Here is a 19687-nt window from a genome sequence, read left to right as displayed (position 1 = left end):
CCTAACATACTACCCTAACCCTAACAACCCACCACTAAATCATGTCCCTGAGCACCACATCCAAATGGTTTTTAAACACATTCAGGGATGGTGACTCAACCACCTCCCTGGGGAGCCTGTTCCAGTGATTAACAACCCTTTCTGGAAAGAAGTTTTTCCTGATATCCAACCTAAACCTCCCCTGGCACAACTTGAGGCCATTTCCCCTTGTCCTGTCACCTGTCACCAATGAGAAGAGACCAACCCCGCCCTCCCTGCAATCACCTTTCAGGTATTTGAAGAGAGCAATGAGGTCTCCCCTCAGCCTCCTCTTCCCCAGACTAAACAGCCCCAGTTCCTTTAGTCGCTCCTCATAGGGCATATTCTTCAAGCCCTTCCCCAGCCTTGTTGCCCTTCTTTGCACCTACTCCAGCACCTCCGTGTCCTTTCTGTACTGAGGTGCCCAAAACTGAACACAGTACTCGAGGTGAGGCCTCACCAGTGCCAAGTACAGGGGCAGGATTACTTCCCTAGTCCTGTTCACCACACCATTCCTGATACAAGCCAGGATGCCACTGGCCTTCTTGGCCACCTGGGCACACTGCTGGCCAAGGTCCCTTTCCGTCAGGCAGCTTTCCAGCCACTCCTCCCCGAGCCTGTAGGGTTGCCTGGTGTTGTTGTGATCAAAGTGCAGGAGCTGGCACTTGGCCCTATTGAAACTCATACAGTTTACCTTGGCCCATCGATACAGTCTATCCAGGTCCCTCAGTAGAGCCTTCCTACCCTCTGGCAGATCAACACTCCCTCCCAACTTGGCCGAATGGCCTCAGTCAGGGGCTAAGGGCCATACGGTTACAGAATCACAGAATCACACAGGATTGTAGGGGTGGGGAGGAACCTCTGAAGATCATCGAGTCTAACCTCCTTGCTAAAGCTGGTTCCCTAGAGCAGCTCACACAGGGAAGCGTCCAGGCGGGTTCTGAATATCTCCAAAGAAGGAGACTCCACAACCTCTCTGGGAGCCTGTTCCAGCGCTCTGTCACCCTCCCAATAAAGAAGTTACGTCCACACCTTTCTCCTGAAGCGTTGTCATTTGGGATGCCATGTTCAGATCTTCACTTAACACAATCCCGGGGAGGCTTCATGCCTCAGGCACTGCAGTAACCAATCCCTCCCTCTGTACACTTGGGTCTTCATCACTAAAATGATCCAAGTGCTCAGAACTAATGAGCAGATAAAAAGCATAAAAACACACCAGGTTCATCAAAACATGAATATGAGTATTTTCTCCTAATAAACATTCAGCATTCACTCCAGAAATTCTGCAATTTCTAGGTTACCCAGAAGAAAAAAGCCAAGTCAGTTTAAGTTGGACAAACGTCAATTATGCATTTCTAAGTAAAGTTATGTTTGTATATTTAAAAATACATTATCAATTGCTTTGAGGAAATCACAGGCTGAGAAAGGGCAGTGAATTTACTATTTTCTAACGAGCATCTTCATCAAAAGATGCCTTAAAAATTTTTCAAGCTTTAAAAATATAGTTTTTGCCTCCTGCTGTTCCTGTTGGCATGACTTTTCAGGATTGCATTTCATCAGCAGTTAGACATACAAACTCTAATCTAAAAATTGACACAGATCGCATTTTATGTCCATGACCATTTAGCTCCTCTCTTTCCCCTGTCTTCTTGATGTGTTTTGCAGACAGAAATCACACTCCTCCTCAGCTTATGCTTTGCTGTGTGAAAGAAGTGAATTGCTTTAAATTTCTTTTAAAATAAATTTCCTAACTGTAGAAATCAAAGAATGTACTACCTCTTCTCGTAAGGAGGTATGTACTACCTCTTCTCGTAAGGAGGTACTGGCACATTAAGGAAAGCACAACAGCAGTGAAGTAAGGGTGACATACTTTTACCCCCGTCTTTCTCTCCTCCAGTTTTTCTTCCTCCATATACATACAACTCAGGGAGTCTGTGTACAGATCTGGCACTATTTGTCAGCACCCAAACAAGCTGTAAAATAAATCACACAACCTAATTTTAGTTCTGGCTGGCAAAGCCAACACTGCTGCTATCCTAGTGCCTGTAATTTGGCTCAGAGAAAAATGTTTTGGAGGCAGAATTGTTTAACTAACTACTTCAAAGGCAGTTGGCCGACAGGGGCTCAACAGGCTTCCAGCTGGCAAGGACACAAGGGATGCTGTTCTCCAGTCGAGGTACATCGCTTCCCGATGGAGCCACATAAAATCCTGAATTTGATATGGGTTTTGTTGCAAACTTGGATCTGCCAATAAACATTATGGGACTTTTGCCACTATGCTCTAGTTAATCACCAAAAACTACCAACCAACTCCAACGCTGGAGATTTGATTTTTAGTTCAGTTATTTGCAGTATTGCTCATGGAGGCTACTGCTTGCGTTAGGGCTCTGTGGTGTGAGGACACTATGCTGTAAAAACACTGAATCTTGCCTCAGCAAAACGCTGTAACTTTTATGATTTCTGCTGTTGTTTTTTTTTAATTCTAGAATAAGTACATAGTAAGCCGTGTAAGTGATCATTTAATATTACAAGTCTCATTATTTTAATATAAATAATTTTAAAATAATTGTGGCAGTGCCCCAAGTGCCCCCCTCACACACCCCTATTCGTATCTTCAGAGTCACTGTATGTTGAAAATACAGTAACTGCCAAGAAGACAAAAGGTATCCTGGGTTGCATGAAAAAGAATGTGGCCAGCAGGTCAAGGGAGGTGATTCTCCCCCTTTACTCTGCCCCGGTGAGGCCACATCTGGAGTGCTGTGTCCAGTTCTGGGCTCCTCAGTGGAAGAAAGACAGGGAACTACTAGAGAAAACCCAGTGGAGGGGCACAAAGATGATGAGGGGCCTGAAGCATCTCTCTTATGAGGAAAGGCTGAGAGACCTGGGACTGTTCAGCCTGAGAGGGTATCTTATCACTGGTTATAAATATCTGAAGTGCAGCAGTCAAGTGGACAGGGATGGGCTTTTTTTACTGGTGTGCAGCAACAGAACAAGGAGCAATGGGCACAAAGTGGAACATAGGAAGTTCCATAAGACCACAAGGAAAAACTGCTGTGAAGGTGACAGAGCTCTGGAACAGGCTTCCCAGAGGGGTGGTGGATTCTCCTTCTCTGGAGATATTTGGGACCCACCTGGATGCTTTCCTGTGCGACCCGCTGTAGGGAACCAGCTTTAGCAGTGGGTTGGACTCGATGATCTCCAGAGGTTCCTTCCAAACCCTACGATTCTGTGATCCTGTGAAATACTTCCAGCACCCCTGGACATTATTTACTGAAATAATCTTTTGTCTCTTTGTACAATTTTCTCAAGGCATTGCAGTTACACTTGTGCTGTGCAGATCTCACTGCAGCCAGACAGAACCAGGAGAAGCCCAGAACAAAGGACAGACTTGGATGTCTGCACCTGGTTCACAACAGGAACCCACGGCTGGTTCACGCTCCTACACTTTCCCTACCCCGAGATGGGAAGATTTAGCTGCTTTGTAAGACCGACACAGGCTGCGCCAGGCCTCGCCACCTGCCTATTGCACTTTAATCTGATGCTGGCGCGGGGCAGCAGGAGAACGCAAAGCCGCAATTCAGGCTCGTAGCTCAAGCACAGGCGAGCGGCCTCCGCCGGACGAGACCATGAGGGCGCAGACCTGAGGGAGGGCAGAGAGACACGGGAGCAGCGGGTGCGCCTCTCTCCGGCCCCGAGGCGCCGCCCCGCCGGGCGATACGTGGGCGGCTCCGCCGTGCCAACCGCGAGAGCCCGCGGCACCAGCGCTGAGGACGCCGCCGTCCGCCCCGCACCCCCCGGCCGGATGCGGGAGGTGGTGCCGCCCGGCGGCGGCGGTGCGAGGAGGCGGGGGGCGGCGGGGGCGCAGGTGAGCGCTCGGCGTGGTTCCCCCCCTCCGCGTCCGGCGCTGCGTCTGCTTCCGGCGCGCGCACATCCCCGCTCCCCCGGCGGGCGCCGCGCAGGTAACAGGCCGGGGCCGCGCTGCTGCAGCCGCACGGTCCTTCCCCTCTCTGGCCTTCTTTGCTCTGTGCAGCAGGCCTTTCCGGCGAGCCCCGGCCCCGCGGTGGGCCCATCTTCCCCCTCTCGCGCTGTTAGCTCTGGAGCCGAGCGGAGGCAACGCGGCCTCGGTGCGAGCGTGCGCACCGCCGGGAGCGGGGGGCTCCGCGGGGCCGGGCTGGAAGCGGGTGTATCGCTGCCGTCCTCAGGGCCCCGCGGGCCGTAGTTTGCGGGCGCGTTTGTGGCCGGGGAGGGCTGGAACGCTGTTGGCTGTGCTCCGTGACCAGACGTGGGGGCTGCAGAGTGGAGCTGCTGCCTGCTGGGTGCCAGGTTTCCCTCTGTGGAGCGTGCTTGCGCCACAGACGTGCGAGCTGCTGGCGTGATGTATGGCAGATACCACCGATTTGCTTGTTAAAGACAGATAATTAGAAGCAAGCCAGCCTGATAAATTAGGTTTTGACAATTCTTAGCTGCTATCAACAAAGCCAGGCACTCTTCTTTTGCACTTTTTGGAGAATAAGAGGCACGCTATAAGTAAAAGAGAGCCCTTAATAGCTGTATAAGGAAAGCAGTGAGCAGGCTGATTCTAGTGCTGGCAGTTTGCAATAAGCAGAGGTAATCGGCATTGTCATTCTCTGTAATCTTAAGCTTTGCTTGCCTCAGAAATATGTGGAATTCTTCCACGTTCAGTGACCTTCTATGTGATTTACTCATTTGTATAAATTATTCTGTGCTATATCTATGGGAGATATTGTGACCTTTAAAGGAGCAGAAGTGATCAGGCGCAGTTATAAGTGTATTTACGCATGATGTCATCATCATAGCATCACTACAGCATGTGTAACTGATGCTTCAGCAATAATAGAAAAGCACCATTTATAGACTTCTGGAGATGCTTAGGAGAAGATATGGTGTGTGTTTGGTGTATCTTGAAAGGTATTTCAAGTTTGTTGGGATATGTGTTCAGAAATAAGCCTGGTGCGTGTTTTTAAGTTGACTGAGATGCCTGTGATAACCTCTTGTTTTCTTTCAGGTACCTCAGCAATAGCTTGCGATAACAATGGAGGCAGCGATGCAAACTATGTGGTAATTAAAAATAAACAAAACAGTTCCTCGCGGTACAAGACACTTCCAATATTATTCAATGCCTCACATCTCAGAAGATGAAAAGGAGAATGGTTCTGGAAACAATGGAAACACTGAAAAGAAACCTGGGAAAGAATCCCCAGAAGCCTCTCTTCGTGATCCTATAAAGTCGTACTGCATCTCAGATACCTCCACTGTGTCACTGGCGTCCAGGGGAGATGGACATTACCCATGGGGATGTCCTGTGACTCACACACGAGAGAAATTTTATACCATTTGCTCAGACTATGCTTTTTTAAACAGAGTAACATCTATTTGTAAAAGCCCAAGTGCTTCAGTTAGTGCCTGCCTGTCAGGCAGTGCTGCCTTAAATGTTGGAAATAACACACCTAGCTTACTGGGCATTCAAACTGGTGCTTCAGAGATAATCTACAGTGAAGATGCTAACTTGGAAACCTTGTCTGGCAGCCTTGGAAAGCTTCCGCTGGCGTGGGAAATCGACAAATCAGAATTCAACAGCGCGACTGCAAATCATAAAAACAAAGCAGGTGAGATGGTGGTGTCTGATGGTGTGGGGAAAGTACTGCTGTGCGGAACTTGCTTGTGGAGGGACATGGTTAAGACACTTATTTCTTGAGGAAGTTCTATAGGAGAGCCTGTCCGTCATTTCAAACAGCTTGCTCATCAGCAAAGGAGAGAGGTAGGAGGAGTGAAAGCCAAATGTTAGTGGCTCTCAAACAAGACTGGCTTGTACTTAACTGTGTGTGGTGCCTTTGGTGGCTCAGAATCTGGTGAATTTTGAAGTGATTATTCTTGCCTGTTAAATACACTTTCGTCACTTGAAGTGTTGTCAGGTCCTTCAGAGATCTGTTTGGAAATTAAAGGTGTACTTTATTCATTGCAAGACATAAATGGGATCATTATAGGTTTCTAGGAGAGCAGTTTGTTTCTGTAACAAAATTGTATATATTTTGATTCACTGTATGTATACAGTGTTAAGGAGCCAGTTTCATTACAACTGGCTTTGCTGCCTCCTGTGTTCTTTCTCTCAGACTGCAGCTGTGAATCAAGCACCCATATCTGCATGGTTTTCTTTGTTTAGTGATCCCTCTGCTTACCTACAGCTGCCTGTAGCTTCTTTTTTTTTTTTTCTTAATCTGTTGGCTAGCTTGTCAAATAGCTGTTTTATCCCCCTCATTGTGAAACCAGTTTAGCAAAATGTGAACATTTTTTTTAGCAAATTGCCGATGTATTTTGATGTGCACAAGCAGTATCATCAAATAAAAATAAGAAGCAATGATTACATCTTACAGGATGGTCAATTTCGGCAAAAATACATGTAATATGTTTTATTTAGATATGGTGGCTTCAAAATGGGATAAATACTTATACTATTTTTTTTTTGCTTTTCTGCTACTTTAGTGGCTTAAACAGGATGTATTATTCTCTCTGACTTTGTCTGTAGGCTTCTATCAGAAAGTGTTGCTGATTACACAGATTAGCTGTGAAGAGCAAATGTTTAATTATATTTTCCTGTGCATTTAATGTTATGTGATGGGAAGTTTTTGTTAGGCTGTCGGTTAGTCTGGCAACATATTTTCAGCTTTCAGAGAATGTATTTCTGGGACAGCTGATGTAACTCATCAGAGAGTAATCAGATTGACTGCTTTCTCAGAGCAGTTGAGCAGATCATTTTTAATTCTCTTTAAAAAAAAAAAAAAAGTTTCTTATATAGCAAATGGCTTCTTTGGTATTTACAGACCTGTTAAAATCTTGATCGGTTATTTGACCCTTTGTCAAAATGTTTAGTCCCACTTTGCACTTACACAGCCAGCGTATCTTGTTTGAGGTGCATGCTATTTCTATCAATACTTAAGGAATAAGATATGAAAGGTAAGCAAGGTATTAAATTGTTTCTGAAATCTTCACAGGCAACATGAAGAAGCAAGCGGCAAAGAAAAAGTCCTCAGACAAAAAAAGCAAACAATACAGGGAGTGTCCTCAGCTATCTGCTCTTGAAGATGTGAAAGAGAGGAAAGTGTTGGACCTCCGAAGATGGTAGTATTTATGACATGTATTTAAGATTATCCCCATGCAGTTGGTTGGTAAACACTGTTGCTTATTATCTAAAACTTCTTAATAATATCTTAATTGTATTTTACTAGAAAGACTGTATGGGCTGTGTGCATTAAGCATACATACTCTAAATCTCATACTTCCTAGAAGAAGGAAAGAATGAGAGCTTATCATCCGCAGAAATCCTTAAATCCTGTTTTTATTTTTGTAAACAGCTTTTTGTTTCAATATGGAAACAATTATGTTAAGTGCTTAAAACAATGCAAGTTCACTGGCATGGTCAGGCAAAAACTAACTTGAAGTATAGTACTGATGTATCTTACTCTTGATTTTTTTCTTTTAAGTTTGAAATACTAGGTAAGAATCTATCAATTCTGTACAGTCTTTGTATATTGTACTAACATAGTTCACTTAATCTAATGAATTCATCAGATTCTTACCATATGTCTCTGGCATCAGGAAATTGGAGTTAGACTAGAGAATCTGCAATCCAGAATGTCACTTACTAGTAAATAGTTGGAAATGCAGTTTACTAAAAATTCATGTCTTTAGAAAACACATGTATAGAACCTGTAGTATATTCTTACAGGATCGTTTGTGCAGAACTTCCATGGGGCTGTTAGAAATTCAGCTGCTTTTTATGAGATAGGGTGTAATGACAAGCATTAACAAATTTATTAGCGTGTTTGCTCCTTTTTTTTCTGTTCTGAAAGGATGTGCTCTTCTGTACAGGTGAAGCAAAAAATTTAGTATAGCCTGGTCCCTCAGTGGCATGGCACAAAACAAAAAAGTTCACATCGCTCATATATGTAACTGAATCCTGAATGCTTACTGATGCATTTGTTGTTGCTGTTGATTTAGGTATTGTATTAGCCGACCTCAGTACAAGACTTCTTGTGGAATTTCTTCGTTAGTGTCTTGCTGGAATTTCTTATATAGTACGTTGGGAGCTGGCAGGTGAGTCACACATGGACACCCATTTACCTCTAGAGAATCTAAAATGGTGTCAATTACTTTATTTAATAAACTCTTTTTTTTCAGCTTACCACCTATTACGCAAGAAGAAGCTTTACATATATTGGGTTTCCAGCCTCCATTTGAGGAGATTAGATTTGGTCCCTTCACTGGAAATACAACTTTAATGAGGTATGCTCAGTTCTTTTGATGCAGCCAGATAGTTACTATATGGAAAACTAACAGGATATAAACTAAATCATAAAATATCTAAAGATAGAGCCGTAATTCATTTATTAAAAAAGGAAAGAAGTTGTGGCTGGCACAAGTTAGATCTTAGAGCAGCACAGCATATGTGGGTGCTCTGAGAATGTCCAGAAAGTTTCTACGCTAGCTGTTATGTATGATGCGATGTTACACAGGTCATGAGAACATGAATGAAAATGTATTTAATTTTTTTAGTCAGTTTGATTAGTGAATTCCCTCCGGTGAATACAGTTTCCTGGTTAGGAAATTTATTGACTCTCATTTTCCTGTTTTTGAAAATGCTTGTTAAGTGCCTCTTGGTATCATTACAACAGTCTGAAATGGTAGTTGTTATAATAGTAGCTTTAGGTGTAAAAAGAAATAAGTAAAAATTGAGAATTGAAAACAAGATGGCGAATTCATTTGTACCTTTTCTGTGACAGAATTCTTCAGGATGAGTTTGAGGGGGAAAGATAGGGCTGGAGTCACAGAAGACCTGGATTTTTAAATTCTCTCTCGTTTCTTCTCTGCTGCTTTCTGATCTTGAGGAGCTTGGTCTAAAATCTACGTCCTTTCTTTGTTTTACTGAACTCATAACATTTTTTAGAATTAAACAGGGCTACGGGATTTGAACATCTTGAAAAGGCCTTGGTGTGTTACCCACACGCCAAAGATTCAAAGATTTTGGTGTGAGATTGAAAAATTTTGCAGTTTTCCTAATAGCTTTGCGAATCTTATTTCATCCAGTTGATGTTCTTTAAAGGCAATATGTATGGTTTGGCACAGAATGTGGGTGCTGGATTTGAGAATGTGGCAGAAGTCTGTTCTTAAATAGTGGCATAATGTCTAGATCATTGAAGAGCGTCATGAAAACTTCCTTCTCTGCCTGAGAAGACTCAGATCCAGACTTTTTTTTTTTCTCTCAGGAATATGTCAGCCCTTATAGAACAGGCTTATAGGATATTCTGCCTCTTTATGACGGCAATCTGTACAGCAGACTTGGCATTCTTCTTTCTTTTTGCCTGTGAGTGCCTTAAGCGCTACAGAAAAGCACTTTAGTTTTTTTTTTTTTCCTGGTCAAATAATTTTTAAGCATATGGCAGACTGGAAAACAGGAGGGCTGAGAGACAAACCCATCCTAACATAATTTTATGATTGAGATATTATCTTGAGGGACATGAATTTGAATCTTCTAATGCTGCAGAATGAAGTGAATATCTGAGACAGACCTGCTGTCACTTGCTGTTGTGAGGAGTTCTGGCACTGGACTCCTGTAATGCTTTGGGAACATGAAGTATATGACAGAAGCCCAGTGTGATATGCAGAAAATCCTACTGAAGTCTCTTGCCTTCTCGTGTCTTAGAAGGTTCCCATGTGTACCTTACACATCATGGTTGGAACTCGCCAATTCAGAATTTGCGCCTTTCTGAAGACTGAGTAACTGAAAATTAGATGTGACTATGCTGAACAGAATAGGGACAACGTTTCTAAATCCAAAGCTTTGCTAATTATGGGTTGATAAAAAAGCTGAATAAGCAAAGGAAAAGGCTTTCAGTATTTATTTACCTTCCTAGAATGATTTGTTTGTGATATGATCATCTACAATTTGTATACTAGTGTGGTAGGTACTTAGCACACTGAAATTTCTAAACTGTCAAGCAGGGAAAAGTGAGAAAAAAGAAAAATGTATTTAGTACCTCTTGTGTTACTACACTCTTTAAACTTATTGTTTCAGATGGTTTAGGCAAATAAATGATCACTTCCATATCAAGGGATGCTCATATGTTCTGTATAAACCTCATGGGAAGAACAAGACAGCTGGAGAAACTGGTAAGTAGCTAATCCTAAGCCATTCACCTTACTGTATATAAACTGAAAAATTCTGCATTGTGCAGCATTTGGCAGGGCAAATTATTAAGTATTGCTTCTGTTTCAGATAAGCTATCAAATAGCTCCATATTGCCTGATTTTTTTCTGATTTCACTTTTTCTCGTATTTTGTGAACACTTTCATTTGTAACTTAAAAAAAAAAAATAAGATATTCTGTGCTATAGAACGTTAAGGTCACCAGGTTTCCTGGAAGAGGTATTCGCTCTAATACTGGGGGAGCAGCAATTTTTTATTTCAACATTTTGGAAATATCTGTATAAAAACTTAGAATGTACAGCATCAAAGTATTAATATAATAACTAAATGTTTTGTTCTTCTAAAAATAATTTTCTGAAGTTGGTGTTCTCATTTGTTGTGCCTGCCTTTAGCTAACATATGCCTCTGAATGTTATATGATTATTTTCAACAAGCTGCTGGAACTGCATTTCCACATGATTTTAAATGTGCTATCTATAGAGAAGCTATGCTTTTATGTACCATTTATTAGCCTTTTGTGTATTGAGAGTATTTAGTTTCTAACTGTACAGGTAGTTTAATCAGGTCCTGAGCAACCTGATCTAGTTGCAGTTGTCCCTGTTCAATGCAGGGGATTTGGACTAGATGACTTTTAAAGGTCCATTCCAACTCTAAGGATTCTATGATAAACCATGCTGAAAAGTTATGGCACAGATTATTATAGTGGGAATCACAGCAAACTGCTCTTCATTCTTGAATTGCTGTACAATCAGGTACTTCTTATTCTCAGAATTCTCCAATGGGATGCCACCTTTCCGTATCTCTTGTAGTATTTTCTGAAATTGAGCACTGTAGTTGCATTTCTGAATATGGTACCTTCAAGTATGGGCAGTGATCATGAGGCTATGAAGCTCCAAGTGTTTGAAGGCTTTCAAGTGGTGTCATTGTTGCATAACTTATCTGACTTGGAGCTGTGGAATTGCTTTATGTTGCAGTGTGTGCTTCCTATGTTGAGATGCTTCTTTTTGTCAGAAAAAGTAATTTTAATATGATTTTAATGTAAATACAGTGCATACTTTATATTCCATTTCCTTAGCACAGTCTGTGGAAGATGTTAACTTTTTTGTACCAGGACAGAAATAAAACACAAGGTTAAAAGTTTTGAATCAACATGTACCTGCATGTACCTGTCAGAGCACATGTTCTAATTAAAAAAAAAAAAGTGATTAACTATTTTATAGTAGGAGGAACGTGTTTATTGTTGTTGAATGTGTTGTGTGGGATCCAAAGCTCTCTGAACTGTAATATCAACTTCCTCTTGTAGCTGTGGGGGCCCTTGCAAAGCTAACGCGTGGACTGAAAGACGAATCAATGGCCTACATCTACCATTGCCAAAACCATTATTTTTGCCCAATTGGATTTGAAGCAACCCCAGTAAAAGCTAGTAAAGCATATAGGTAAGATTAGATGCTTACGCTTATTTTAGTGGAGAAAAGTACAAAAAAACTTACTGCAAGTTGATACCATTTTTCTCCCTAAATAATGTTTCAGTGTATGTTGTGAAAGCATTCATGTCTGAACTAGCAAATCACTGTATTTTTTTTCTTTGCGCATCATTCACAGAATCATACTCAAACTGCTTTTCCTGTCTGAAAGTGGCTGTGAACAGTATGTGTCAGAGGTTTCTGTTGCAATTTCTCAAGGTTCATCTGCTGATCAGTATTTAGTAGTGGTATCGATGAGCGTAAGAAAACAATCTCTGACAAAATTAGTAGATACCAATAGCAAGAAATAAGAAGCAATGAAGAGTGTAAGTCACTGGTGTGAGGTGAGCCGCAGTGTCATGCTTTGCTTACCAACGAGTCTTTGGCTGTGTTGAAAGATGTAGTGTCTCATCAGGAAATGAAGAAATGTTAGCTCTGCTTCTAGAATTTAGAGTGGTAGTTGTATGGATGCAGTAAAGCATAATCATCGGAATCTAATCTGTTCCCAGTGTAAGGCTGTGCCCAAGGGATTAATGAAAACTATAGACTCATAGAATCATTAAGGTTGGAAAAGACCACTGAGATCATCTAGTCCAGCTGCTGACCCATCACCACCATGCCCACTAAACCACATCCCTTGGTGCCACATCTACTCTTTTTTTTTTTTTGAAAATCTCAAGGGACAGTGTTTTTACCACTTCCCTGGGCAGCCTGTTCCAATACCTCACCACTGCTTTGGAGAAGAAATTTTTCCAAATATCCGCCTGAGCCTGCCCTGGAGCAACTTGAGGCCATTACTTCTCATTCTATCACTCTTACCTGGGAGAAGATGCCAATGCCCACCTTGCTACCACCTCCTTTCAGGTAACTGTAGGGAGTGATAATGTCTCCACTGAGCCTCCTCCAGACTAAACAATCCCAGTTCCCTCACCTATTCCTTAAAAGTCTTGGTCTCTGGACCCCTCACCAGCTTCATTGCTCTTCTCTGGACACACTCCAGGGCCTCAGTGTCTTTCTTGTAGTGAGGGGCTCAAAACTGAACATATCACTTGAGATGTGGCCTCACTAGTGCTGAGTACAGTCAGTCACCTCCCTAGTCCTGCTGGCTTCGCTGTTTCTGATACAAGCCAGGATGCCGTTGGCCTTCTTGGCCACCTGGGAACACTTCTGGCTCATGTTCAGCTGGCTATCAACTAACACCCCCAGGTCCATTTCTTCTACACAGCCTTTCAGCCACTCTGCCCCAAGCCTATAGTGTTACATGGGGTTGTTGTGACCAAAGCGCAGTACCCAGCACTTAGTCATGTTGAAGCTCATACAGTTGGCCTCAGCCTGTTGATCCAGCTTTTCCAGATCCCTCTCTGGAGACTTCTAATCTCAGGCAGATCAACACTTCCTCCCAGCTTGCTGTCATCTGCAAACTTACTGATGGTGTGCTCAATTTCCTCATCAGTACATGAACAAGACAATATATAAGGTGGTTGCTGTTTTCTTTTTTTATCCCATCCTTCTATATTTTAAACTAAGGTTTCATTCACTGACATGCTGTGTGAGTGAGAAGGGTGTGGAAAATATGGCCCAGATAGAAGTTCAGCACATTAATCTGTTTAAGATTACCAAAAGGTTAATGACTTGCTTACTCTATCACTTGCTAAGAGTATGCACTGGAAGAGCAAAGGAGTTAAAATAATAAATAAAATGTGTAAATTAGAATGAAAGTGCAGTTAAAAAAATAGTGTGATCCAGTGTATGGAAATTTCAGATGCCTTATAAATCTAGTTTGAAATTATATTGCTAAGCAGTGAACAAAAGCAACGATTTTAGTACTTTACCCATGATGGAAATGGACTCTCAGTCACTACTGTTAAAATTTTTAAGTTAGTATTAGATTTATTTTTCTGAACAACAGATCTCTCCCTGAAGATGTAATATGAAGTAGTCCAAGGAGCTTTTACAGCTGTATTTTAGGCTGGAATTCAAACCATAGGACATCCTGTTTTCTTTCTATCTTCTAACATCTTGCTTTGAAAAATCGTGTTAGTGCTCCACAGGCGCTGTCAGTAGATTTTATAGTAATTCTTAATTCTTGTATACCCTTTTTTCTTTTTTTTTTTTTGCATTCTAGTTATAAGAAAAGCTTTTGATTAACTATAATACTAAGAAACGTTTAAGCTTCAAATGAAATGGGTAGATAGGTTACTAGGCTGAGCTTAGTAGACAGTTCTTAGGTCAACCATAGACTTCCTATGATCTTAGGTTGCTGGATTTGGACTCGGGAGACCTGGGTTCAGTTCCCAGTTCAACCACAGACTTCCATTGTGATTTTAGGTAAGTCAATCTATCCTGTGTCTCAGTTTCCCAGATGTGGGATGATGGCATACATTGTTACTTTAGAGGGAATGTTAGGAATAAGTAAACAAATGGTAGCATATGGCCTTACTGCTTGCAGTTTAATTAGGGAGGCAGGAAAAATCTCAGGTTTTGTTACTGTTGAAACTGAAGTAGTTTTTCATTGGATAATTACACTCAAGAAGTCACAGAACAGCCTTTGTATCTCATCAGTCTGCCCTACTGCCTGTCACAAATTTTCCCTGAAACAGTTACTATAGGCCTTGAATTTCTTGAAAATTGCTCACAGACATGCATTAGTATCAGCTGACACATTCACTGGTTTGGTTTTTATCCTTAGATGCTTAGGAGGAAGTGACTGAAGTTAAGAGTTATTTTCATATATGTTAACTTACTTCTTTTAATAATGACTGTTAGGTGGGTTGTAGTTTAAAAATAGTGGAAGGAGCTAATTGATGGCTCTGTTAAAAGTCAGAACTGGGGAGTAAAATGTTTGTTCCACCCTCACGTGGCTTTTCACAACTCTTATTGGTATTCATATAGATATGTTTTTATTTAGATCTTACACTAGATTGCCTTTCAACTGTGTAATGCTATTTTCGAAAATGATCTCTCTTTTTCCCCAAATAATAAGCAATAGTACTTCTATCTTGCTTCCACAACTTGTGAAACAATAAGCTTCCCTGTAGGCAATTGTAAACACTGTAACACGGGAACTATTTTTTAGTTTGGCTAAGAAAACAATTGTAAAATTAGAAAATCCTTTAAAAGCAAACAAAAATATAGAAACATATAGAGTTAATCTCCTTTTTCTTTTTAGTATGCACAATAAGTCTTACTAGCATTATATCTTCTATTGAACAGAGGTCGTGTTTTGCAGCAAGAAGTAGAATACTGGATCTTAATTGGAGAGCCGAGCAGAAAGCATCCAACGATACACTGTAAAAGGTATGTTACTTGGTAAGAATTTTAAAATTATGCATTTTTAAAGAGCAAGCAATTTGTATATATCACCTAAGGGCCACTAACAGACTTACTATTTCTATTGAATGAATATACTGTAGTTTTAAGAGAAATAGGTGCTTTAATGAGAAACTTCATATTGACTTCAGGGCTAGCTTTGCAATTTTAAATGTGGCAGGACACATGAAAGCCAAAGCCTATTCCTCTTAGATGTGACAGCTTATATTAGTCAGGCAGCTAAGACAGGTAGCATGCCTGAAGTCCTATCAGTTGTGATTTATAGGCTGTGTGAACCTTGAATGAGCTTGAGCTTATGCTGCAATTGAGGAAGTACATAGGCTGTGTCTTGGGTGTGCAGTGGATATCGCAAGATCTAGCTTAGATGTAGGTACGACCTGTAATCTGCTGCATTAGTTTATATATGCGTAAAAACAATATATTCATGATGAGGTCTGGTTCGTAAGAAGCTGGTGAGTAAATTAGACACACAGACTAGGACAGCTAGAGGGTTCTGTATTAAAGTTTCATTGATTTAATTTATCATGGCAAATATAACTGTTAAACAGTTTTCTCAGCTTTATTTGATGTTCTGTTTTGTAAAGCTTAGTATTAATATCTGGAAGGAGAGAACAGTACAAAAGAATAATGTTTCTCAGGAAAGAAGTTCCTTGGCCAAAACAAAAATTTTAGCAAATATGCTCTGCCATGTATGCCAGTTAATTACGGAGTGGGTTTTTTTTTTTTTTTAATAAATTAGGAAAAGAACTGTTGGGAGGCAAAGGAAGCCACAGAACTTCTACTTTGTTTTCTCTTCTTTATTCTCTCAATTATTTTGAAAAATTATTTGAAATATATATCTGTCTATATTATCTGTCTGTCTGTATTATCTGATATAGACAGACAGTTCGATCCCAGTACCTAAAACTCAGTTTGTCTTTTTCTTGGTTTGTGATGTGACTCTGTCCACAATTGTGAATAGCTGCATGTTTTGGACTGCTGAGATGAAGTGCAACAAAATAAAAATCACTCTGTGTTTGCTGTATTCAGAAGCATAATACTATGCATCCTGATGACAAATGTTGTCCTGTGGTATATGAACTACAAATGGCAAATGCAAACTTCTGCAATACTGTTTTTATCATGGTGACATTTGCTGTCTTTCTTCAGTCCCACCAAGAGCTAGCAAAAAGTTCTGTGTATCAGGTGGGATGGCAAAAAGGTTGGGATAGAAATCTGTTTTCTGAACTCGGAAAGTGATTTAAAAGAGAAATGTGTAATTAGACATTTAAATAACTGAGAAGGTGATGTATAGACATTAAGATGTGTAACATACGGGGATATTTGTTTGTACTGGTCTAAAAGGAGCTATGAAACCTTGAAGAGCTAAGTAAATGAGGAATGATTGAATTGATAGTTTATTAGAAGTGGGACTTAAATAGAATGGAAGAGTGGGTTATGGGTAAAACTGTCTAGCAAGAACTCTTAATAGATGAGGAGAACAAGGATGTGACTATAAAACTGCAAAAGGAATAATTCAATAGAAGGAACTTTTCTCCTTGTATGAAGCACACTTAACTTCTTTTTCACAAGTTGGCAAACTGGTAAGCAACAAAACAAATGACTTGTGATGCAATTATTCATTTTAGAAGCTGTTTCCCAAGAGCAGGACAACAATAATTGTGAACGCTTTGATTTAAGAAGTTAAGTTTTTATATCTAACTTGATGTCTCCGGTACAGAGGTATTTATTTTTTTACACATTTGTTTAGCTTTAAATTCCTTTTAAGGCTATTTAAAACTTCAAATTTCTATTCTCATGTGTGCAAGGGAGGTGCATGTTGTTGAGGTTTCAAATTCTCAGCTGAGTAGTAATAATCTTATTTTATAGGTGGGCAGATATTGTTACTGACCTAAACACCCAAAATCCAGAATATCTAGATATTCGACACCTAGAGAGAGGACTGCAGCATCGGAAAACAAAGAAGGTAAGGTAAATGCTATTAAGAAGGAAGAAAATTTGTGATAGATTTTGGCAAACCATTCATAAGCAGTTAAAAATTTCTTATGAAGTGATTGCAGAAGTAAAAAGTCAAATGTGTGTACTTGCATAGTCATGTATGTTTACTTGCAGAACAAGATATGATACAGCAGTAGCCTGGCTGTCTGCCTATACCATATCTTTGGTCAAAATATTTAACCCTGTTGGCTTCAAATGCAGCTGGAACTAGTATGGAAATATTCTACAGATAAATTATAGATTGATACTCTGAATCCTCTTGATGGTATATGTAGTCTGGAAAGAAAATAAAGTAGAGTATCAGACATAGAAGAATGCATGTGCATCTGTTCTGTGAACTTTATATATGATATATCATTGTATTCATGTATATTATATTATAACTATATCTATATATTACTATGTTTATTTCCTATAGATAGGGTTCTATCTTGTGCAGAGGGGCTGTATTTTTAATTTGCAGATTGAAAGTCTGAAATAAAATGCTGAAGAGATTATTTGAAATGTGGAGATCCTATGGAAGCATAATGTGTCAGCATGATGATAAGAGATCAGAACAGATAATTTGTGTGAAGATGGCTGGAAAGTAAAAAGACTAGCAGAACATACGTTATATTAGCAATAGATTGTACTAAACCATGAAGAGTGAAATGGATAACTTAAAAAGATGAGAAAGAAGACAGATGAATCATAGAATCACCAAGGTTGGAAAAGACCTCCAAGATCATCTAGCCCCAACTGTCCACCTACCACCAATATTTCAGCTCTAAACTATTTCCCTTAGTAGAACATCTAAACATTTCTTGAACACCTACCTCCAGAGACCGTGACTCAACGATCTCCCTAGGCAGCCCGTTCCAGCACCTCTGGGAAATTATCAAAATTGATTGAAGTTTTTTGTTTGTGGGTATGGTTTTGTAGTTCTGTGGTTGTGGGTTGTTTGTTGCATTATTTATTTATTTATTTATTAAGAATTCTGTTATCTACTTAAGCACAAAAGCACATTTGTAATTTGTAACAAAGAACTTTTTAAATTTTACTAGGTTGGTGGAAATCTTCACTGCATCATCGCCTTTCAGAAACTTAACTGGCAAAGATTTGGTCCTTGGAATATTCCATTTGGAAGTGTCAGACAGGATAAACAATCCCAAACACAAGGACAAGGTATTGCCAAATCTGAGAGTGAAGACAATATCTCTAAAAAACAACATGGACGACTGGGTCGATCTTTCAGTGCTGGTTTCCATCAAGAATCGACGTGGAAAAAATCCAGTCTTCGTGAGAGGAGGAACAGCGGGTATCAGAGCTATGATTATGATGGAGATGATTAAAATTAACTTTAGGTAATAGAGTTTATATATCAAAGTTAGTTTTAATCAACACAGAGTAGGGGTTTATTAGTTCTAGGATATATATGAATAGAAAATATGGTATAAGACACAGCTTTGTAATCATTAAATCAGTTATGAATTATATGGTTGCAGTGGATGAGATCTGATACATAAACTGACAGATAAGCACAGATTATTGTACTTTTGTAATCAAAAGCAGATATGACAGCTAAATCAATCACTTATTTTGAAATGACTATATCCTGATCTCTGAGAATAAAAGAGCAGATTGAAATTAGCCAGTGTAATAAACAAATTTCATTGAAAATACTTGATATTCAAAAGCATGAAAATGTATTATATGACTTTATAAAAAGGGTTATACTGCATATGGTATAGGGATAAAAATAAACATTTGCCTTCCTTTTTAGCACTCCATTTTGTTCAGGCTGCTGCTATCCATTGAGAAGAAAGAAATTGCATAGGTTAGGAAACCTTGTCAGATTAACAAAACGAATGTATATTCTCAATCTAGTTGCCAGTAGAATTCTGTGAGTCAGATAATCCTGTTTTGTAAGTAGATCCCAATTACTTTTCCTGTAGCCAGATACTTGTTTTAGACTGAGGAGAATTGCTGGTGGCATGGAAGGTTTGAAGATGGACGTTTACTGCTTTTGCTCTGTGGATGTGGATATAGTAGCAGATTTCTTATCCTGTGAGCTCTGGTGAGCAGTGACTGCGTAACACGAACTCATGAAAATCAGTTTTATATATCTGCGTTTAACCTGAGCCCAATGAGCTGGCTGAACAGAGTGTTCTGCTGCCAATTCTTTTCCTTGTTTAGTCTTAAAACTCTTGTTGTTTTTGTGCTGCTCTCTTAATTTTGTATGAAGGTGATGCAAGTGCCGAAAACTGCTGGCAGCCCTTATGATATACCTCTATGCCAGCAAACAATCCGAGTCTTTTCAGGTGTCCATGTGCAGTCTTTTTTTCTTTCCAGTTAATTCAGTTGTTTTCCCAAATGCATCTTGACGGTTCTAACTTTGTGTGCAAATGTTCATACCTGCTCAAGGATTTTTATTTTTTACATAAAATGATTTGTCATGTAATGCAGGGTTTTTGTAGGTTGATGCTATTGTTAACCAAAAATGGGAGGGAGACTTTCAGACTTCTGTTCATTCAATAAAATTTGTTTTCTATTTTGTCTTGTTTGTTTTCTCTCTGGAAAGGCAGCCTTGCATCTATGGATGACTTTCAGGAAAATAGGTAAATGGAGGATTAGATTGGCATATAGAATCGTGAAGGTTGGAAAGGACCTCTACGATC

The 19687-nt window shown here is 40.1% G+C and overlaps 1 protein-coding gene across 4 annotated transcripts; it reads left to right on the top strand.

The window, feature by feature from the left end:
* BIVM (basic, immunoglobulin-like variable motif containing) lies at nucleotides 3733-19557 on the top strand. Of its 4 annotated transcripts, none has more exons than XM_021415713.1 (11): nucleotides 3733-3883; nucleotides 5045-5645; nucleotides 7029-7155; nucleotides 8035-8130; nucleotides 8215-8319; nucleotides 10109-10203; nucleotides 11543-11675; nucleotides 13959-14030; nucleotides 14916-14999; nucleotides 16902-16998; nucleotides 18074-19557. In XM_021415713.1, the coding sequence occupies exons 2-11, from the start codon at nucleotides 5156-5158 to the stop codon at nucleotides 18359-18361; spliced, it is 1587 nt and encodes a 528-aa protein (XP_021271388.1). In that variant the 5' UTR covers nucleotides 3733-3883; nucleotides 5045-5155; the 3' UTR covers nucleotides 18362-19557. The 4 variants fall into 4 exon arrangements, with proteins under 4 accessions (XP_021271388.1, XP_021271378.1, XP_021271409.1 ...); XM_021415703.1 differs by having other exon boundaries at nucleotides 3823-3977; XM_021415723.1 differs by lacking the exon at nucleotides 3733-3883 and adding an exon at nucleotides 4004-4142.

The sequence above is a fragment of the Numida meleagris genome, chromosome 1 (genome assembly GCF_002078875.1).
Source record: "Numida meleagris isolate 19003 breed g44 Domestic line chromosome 1, NumMel1.0, whole genome shotgun sequence".
NCBI lineage: Eukaryota > Metazoa > Chordata > Aves > Galliformes > Numididae > Numida > Numida meleagris.
The sequence above is the reverse complement of the archived record's forward strand: the minus strand, read 5'-3'. Positions and strand labels throughout refer to the sequence as shown.